At 26.0% G+C, this 7,500-nt stretch overlaps 1 protein-coding gene across 2 annotated transcripts in view; it reads left to right on the top strand.

The window, feature by feature from the left end:
* The first annotated feature begins 4,044 nt into the window (after window positions 1-4,044).
* The window catches only part of LOC113826492 (transcription activator GAGA-like), a 9,760-nt gene continuing 6,304 nt past the window's right edge, over window positions 4,045-7,500 (top strand). The window contains exons 1-3 of one of the 2 annotated variants that reach the window (XM_027379388.2): window positions 4,045-4,359; window positions 5,575-5,674; window positions 7,106-7,500. The exon at window positions 7,106-7,500 is cut by the window's right edge and continues 325 nt beyond it. In XM_027379388.2, the coding sequence (XP_027235189.2) occupies window positions 4,343-4,359; window positions 5,575-5,674; window positions 7,106-7,500 (512 nt within the window). In that variant the 5' untranslated portion in view covers window positions 4,045-4,342. Of the gene's footprint in view, window positions 4,360-4,409; window positions 4,445-5,574; window positions 5,675-7,105 lie in introns of those variants that run through there. The other variant, XM_027379376.2, reaches the window with a different exon arrangement.

The following is a 7,500-nucleotide window of genomic DNA, read 5'->3' as shown; positions in this document are numbered from 1 at the left end:
GGTAAGATAAACGATGGTGAATTAATAATAAAAAAGAATTATGAAGTTTATACGATAGTACTGAGTAATATATATAATACTGATAACGATAACGGCAGAACCAAAGGAGGTTAACTAACAAAAATAACGGTGATGATAATGAAAATGAGTCAAGGGCAATTATATATAGGAAAGGAATGACGGAGAAAAACGGATGATAATAATTTGACAAATAATGATAATGATAACGATATCAATTGAGGATAGTGGAACAATAACGATAATGGTAATGCAGTAATACAAGTCAAAATGATAAGAGAGATAAGGTTAATTGATGCATTACTGATTGTGACTGCGAAGATAGTGGTGATGATGATGATGATTATGATGATAGCGATGATGATTATGATGATGGTGATGATGATGATTATTATGATGGTGATGGTAATGATGATGATGGTGATGATGATGATGATTATGATGGTGATGGTAATGGTGATGATGATGATGATGGTGATGATTATGATGATGATGATTATTATGATGGTGATGGTAATGATGATGATTATGATGATGGTGATGATGGTGGTGGTGGTGGTGATGATGATGATGGTGATGATGACGTTGATGATGATGATGACGATAACTATAATGAGAGTAACGTTAATGACAGCAACAATATCAATAATGATAATATTGATAAATATTGTGATACTGACAAATAAAAGAGAAAATTATAATGAAAAAAATAATGATTTTAATAGCTCCACTAACCAGTAATTATATGAAAAGTAAACATAGTGATGATAACATTCATGGAAATAAAAAGAATAAAAATAATAGTAACTAAACCGAAAATGATAATGACAACGATAATGATGTCAACAATTATGATAATAATAATAATTATTATTATCATTATCATTTTCCATCATTAGTATTGTTATTATCATTATCATTGTCATTATCATTATTATTGGTATTATTATTATTATTATCACTGTTATTCTTATAATTATTGGTATTATTATTATTGTCATTTAATTTTATCGTTATTATCATTTATGTTATTATTACTATCATTTTCATTATTACTATTCTTATTATAATCACTACTATTATTATCTTTTTTACTATTGTTATTGTTATTATCATCATGATTACTGTTATCATTATCATTATTATTACTATTATTGAAATAACTATCATTATCATTATCATCATTATCATTATCATTATTGTTATTTTCATCATCATTATCATTATCATTATTATTATTATTATTATTATTATTATTATTATTATTATTATTATTATTATTATTATTATTATTATTATTATTATTATTATTATTATCATCAGCATCAGCATCAGCATCAGCATCAGCATTATTATCATTATTATTATTATTATCATTATTACAAAAATCATTATCATTATAATTAACATTATTATTATCACTATTATGATCATTATCATTATTATCATTATTACCATTATTGTTGTTATTATTATTATTACCATCATCATTACTTTAATCATTATCCTCATGATTATCAATTATTGCTTTTGTTGTTGTTGTTTCAGAGCTGTCAGTAACATCATCATTATCATAATTATTAGCAGTAGTCATAGTAGCATTGTTGTCTTCATAAACATAACAATAATACTATTATCAATATTTTTCTTCATTTTACTATAATCATTATTATCATGATTACTGTTGTTATTATTATTATCACCATTATTATTATTGTTGTCATTATTATCATCATCATTATTATTGTTAGTATTATTAGTATTGTTATTATTGTTATTAACATTATTATCATTATTATTATCATTATTATCATTATTATTATTATTATTATTATTATCATTATTATTATTATTATTATTATTATTATTATTATTATTATTATTATTATTATTATTATTATCATTATTATTATTATTATTATTATTATTATCATTATTATTATTATTATTATTATTATTATTATTATTATTATTATTATTATTATTATTATTATCATTATTATTGTTATCATTACCATTATCATTATTATCACTATTATTATTGTAGTTTATCTTTACCATTATTATTATTATCATCATCATCATCATCACAAAATTTATTGCTATAATTATATCGGCAATTAGGGTAATTTTTTGTGGTTTATGATTTAATTGTGATCAAATGCCTTTTTATTTCTTATTTTGACCAAAATTGAATTGTTAATGTTATTATCATTTTATAATTACTACTACTGTTATCATCATCATTATTGTTATCATCAATTATCATTATTTATTGTTACTATTATTAATATAATCATCATTATTAGTATTGTTCTTATTATTGTTGTTTTTATCATTATTACTATTCTCATTAACATTATCATTATCATTATCATCATCATTATTATTATTACTATCATTATTATTGTTATTGTTATTATCATTATTATTATCGTTATCCTTATTATTGTTATTATTATTTTCGTTATCCTTATTATTGTTATTATTATTATTATTATAATAATAATAATAATTATTATTATTATTATTATCATTATTATCATTACTATTATTATTATTATTATTATTATTATTATTATTATTATTATTATTATTATTATTATTATTATTATTATTATTATTAACATTATAGTCATTATTATTATTATCATTATCATTATTATTATCATCATTATCACTGTTATCAATAATGCTATCATTACAATTTTTGTCATCATTGCTATTATCATCATTGCGCCATTTTTTCAAAATTCTTTCGCAACAGGCTAGGTTATGCTCAGGTGTTTTATATTTTGCAAGGAAATATTTTTTCTGATCTCTTTTTCTACTATTATTAATATATAACCATACTCATTTCATTATTGACAAAATCATGAGTTAAACATAAATGCAACTACATGAAAAATTATGAGAACAAATTGTAATTTTGTTATACGCATGTAACCCACCGTTATGATACCAGCTGAGGGCTCAATATATTGATTTTCGTCTGCGTGCAGTGGTGCAAGAATACTCAAATTATTATAATTATGATTATTATTCTATTTACACTTCATAATTATAATTCTATTTATCCTTCTGGTCACTCAGTCATCAAATTTATTATTTATTCTGTATTGTAAAGGTATAATTCTATACTATTGTATGGAAGATGGATATATTTTTATTGAAGATAGTTTTCAGTATTTCTGTACAAGAATTTAACTTTCTCTGATTCTCTCTCTGTTCATATAATTTTCTTCTTGTAATTTCGGTATGATTTTATATGTTAAGACCTGTATTTGGAAGTATTTGGGCGTTTTTCAAGATATTTTTTCTTGTTCTTGGACCAAAACTGGTGTTTTACCGCCGTAGATTTTTTAATGTTCCCAATAAAATATAATACGCATTTATTATCAACTCGCCTTTTTAATAACTTCAACATCCATGTCTATTTCTCTTCTTTATTCTTGCAGAATATGTATTTCCTCAATTCGGGTTATATATTACGCATACGAAATAATGAATACCTATTTTAGGTAGTTCAACAAACAAAGACAAATTTATCACCCGTTGTCACATACAGATACTTTCATGTATTTATTTAATAACCAACTTACTGGGGAAGAAAATATCAGAACTGGAAAACAGTTCTCGAATCTTCTTGCATAACACGTGAGAAAACTGAATTTCGATCCGACATCCTTTTAAGATGATATTTTCCCTCATTTTATGACACGAATATTTCTTAATGTGATTTCTGTTTTCACGAACTAATGATTCATTAATTATCATTATGCAAACTGTATGACAAGAAAAGAAATTAGTTAAAAAGAATATACTGTCATACGATTCACAAATAATACGAAAAGTGATATATACAAATAACCGCGATTAATGATAAAGATAACAGCAATGAAAATAATAATAGGAAAAAAGATATTATAATACCAAACGAGAAAAGTATAAAAAACAATTTTGGAAAGAGAATTGCAACAAAAGTCATCAACGCAAACAGGAATTAAAGCCGAAAACTGCAATCAATATAAAACAAAACAAATCAAAAAACAAAAAACAATCAAAACAAAAAAGACAAAAAGAAAAGCCAAGAACACGTTAATACAACAATATCACTTACGCAAACGGGAAATAAAGACGAAATTATTTGAAAAATTTTGAGATTGCGCAGTTGATAAAACTCCATTTAATCTTGAAGGGAAGGAACAGCCGTTATAATTATTTATTATTTCCGTTAATTAATCCGTTAAATGACCGTTAAACATGATAACTGTCTTTATTCATTTGTGGAATTGACTTGTTGCCATAGAGACAAAATGACGTAATGAGTTTAAGGAAAAGGTAAATATATTTTTAAGATTGTTGTTTAAGTCGTAGTTGTAAATATGGTTGTAATTAGGACCGTAATGACGGTTATAATTAAAGGGTTTGTAGGATGTGTGTAATTTGTTGTTAGTGAATTATATAAGTTATTTTTTTCCTGTGTTATTGAAGCTCCAGTTTTATTGTATTGTTATTTGTATGTATTTGTATTGTATTGTGTTACTCTTTCGTTTATGATTTTGTTATTTATTAGTAGTTGTTGTAGTTTCTAAGGTTAGAGTCAAGAGATTTACAGTGTGTGATTTGATGTTAGGGAATTTATGATATATACTATCATTTTTTAAATGTTATTCAATGTTTAGGTTATTGTATTTTCTGTTGATTTGTATGTTGTTTATTTATTTATTTTCTATTTATAATCACTTTATTTTTCCTTTTCTACAGAAATAGTTAATAATGGATGTTTTTTTTAATGTTATTTCAGGTCTAAGCTACTGTGATTTTTTGTTAATATTACATATCTTCTTTTACTTTTGTTTATGCATGTATTTCAGTTATATTTATTTATGTAATGAATCCTTTCTTTTTTACAGAAACATTTATAGAAGAAAAATATTTTCATTAATTTCTACTAAAGAATTAGTGACATGATTCTTATAATTGATATGACTATATTATTTTTATCAATAATAACAAGTAATTATGGTGATATTCTGTAGAATTTTTTGTTTTATTTTATTTAAGAGAAATGAAAGCTCTAAATGTAAAGAATTTAATTTATAAGATATATAGCTTAGATATATTTTTATGAGTGAATATTTATTGCCATTTTGGATTAGATAATTTAAGTTCCTTGTATTTAAACTTTATTTACTTAATTGAAGCTTTCGAGAATATATAATGATACATTTTACTAATAAGGAAACAATAATTCTTAATTTGTTATTTCCTTTTATGAATTTTCTCAAACATAGATTTTTATTTTCTATTTTCTTCCTCCCTTTTTTTTTAATTCTTATTTTTAAATGCATGTCAGTACATCAAAGAATAAAACATTATTTATCAATTTTTTCGTATAGAGTATAGTTTTATGTTAAATCATCTAAACCATTTTATCAAACAAAAATTCTATTGATTATAAGTTGTTTTCAAAGTTCTTTTATGTACACGTACATTTGTTTTATTTTATTAATTATTTATATGAATTTAATTATTTCTTCCCCTTTTTTCCAGGACTGAACAGACCTCGGCAATGGCAGCTAATTCAATAACCGTTCAGTGGAATGCGCATTACTCCGCTCTTCTCCACCTGCTGAAAAATGCAAGAAGAGAGGTGAGGATGTGAATATATACATATTGTGTGTGTGGGTGGGTGGGGGGTGCATGTGTGTGTGTTTGGGGGGGTCCGTGTGTGTGTGTGTCTGTGTGTGTCTGTGCGTGCGTGCGTGCGTGCGTGCGTGCGTGCGTGCGTGCGTGCGTGCGTGCGTGCGTGCGTGCGTGCGTGCGTGCGTGCGTGCGTGCGTGCGTGCGTGCGTGCGTGCGTGCGTGCGTGTGTGTGTGTGTGTGTGTGTGTGTGTGTGTGTGTGTGTGTGTTAGATAACAAAAATGATAATCCATCTCTTTGTTCATGTATGCACACACATGCATGTGTATCTTTAGTAATAATCGGTATTTTGCTAGAACTACACCAAACCAATTCCCAGTAATGAATCTTGTAGTCAGATAAAATCAAGAAAATCAATTTAATTTTCTAGTTTTGAGTGTATTACCATTAACCCTTCATATGTGGACTTTTAGGATACTGAAAATCTGTATATCTTTTGATATTCATATATGCATATAAGTCATCAGAAAATTTGCATTGGATGCAATATTTAAAACAATTGATTACATTTTTATTTATTTATTCATATATATATTAAAATAAGGAACAAAGTAAGGAAAAATTGTAATGAGAAGCAAAAACAACAACTATTGAATAATAATAATAATAATAATAATAATAATTAACTTGTATCTAATTTCTCATCTTGAAGCTTGTGAGTTTCCAGGTGGTATTAAAGATCGTCATCTTATTCATACAAAGTGAATACAACTAAGGATTTAGTATGGCTAAATAGCTCCATATTTTTTTTCCTTTCTTTTCTTTTATATAATTTTATGAGTTCAGTTAACATACCTCATGTAATAATGGAATTCAAGTTTTTTTTGTTTTTTCTTCTTCTTTTTTCTTAAGGATATGCATATAATGTCTCTTTTGATTTCATATATACTAGCCATCAGAAGTATATAAAAAATAACATTTACAATGTGAAGTGTAGGATTATTAGACATTATTAATTAAGTAATATAATTATTAAATGCATCATGTTGTACAGTGCATTTTTTAGATTCTTTTGGGAAATTATGTTTATGATGAATAAGAAGATTTGTCATTTATTTTAAAATAAATCCAGGTGTGTGAGTGTAAAGTAAGAAACATATAGATAGGTAGATATAGATATAGATATTAATATAGATATAGATATGTATATAGCAAAGATATAAATATGAATATATGATATAGATATCAATATAGATATGAATATAGATATAGATATGTAGATATAGACGTAGATATCAATATAAATATAGACATAGATATGAATATAGATATAGACATGTAGATATATAGATATAGATATGAATATATATGTAGATATGTAGATATAGATATAGATATTCTAATGTTATTTATGTCTTCTTTTTTTAAATTTTTTTAAAGGGTTGGTATTGCGATGCAACGGTTTTGTGTAATGGGAAGTATTATTCAGTGCACAAGTTTGTCTTAGCAGCGTGCAGTGATTACTTTGAAGAGATGTTTGACAAGATCAACGGCAAGCACCCCATGATTGTCATGACGGATATGAAAACAGCTCGGCTGGAGGCATTGCTGTCCTACATGTATGAGGGGGAGGTCGACATCATGCAGGAGGACTTGGCTGGGTTTATGGAAACGGCAGAAGCCTGGAAGGTCAAAGGATTGTCCAGCTCGAGCAATGAGCAGGAGCAGACGGAGGGGGGGAGGAGAGTTCAGAATATCCTGGCCGAGAGGCACGTCCCCTTGCCAAACGTGGACCAAATGCAGGAGTACAACAAGAGGAGAATGAACCTGAATAA

Source organism: Penaeus vannamei, chromosome 6 (genome assembly GCF_042767895.1).
Source record: "Penaeus vannamei isolate JL-2024 chromosome 6, ASM4276789v1, whole genome shotgun sequence".
In the NCBI taxonomy this organism is placed as follows: Eukaryota; Metazoa; Arthropoda; class Malacostraca; order Decapoda; family Penaeidae; genus Penaeus; species Penaeus vannamei.
Note: the sequence above shows the minus strand (reverse complement) of the source record. Positions and strands in the feature narration are given on the sequence as shown.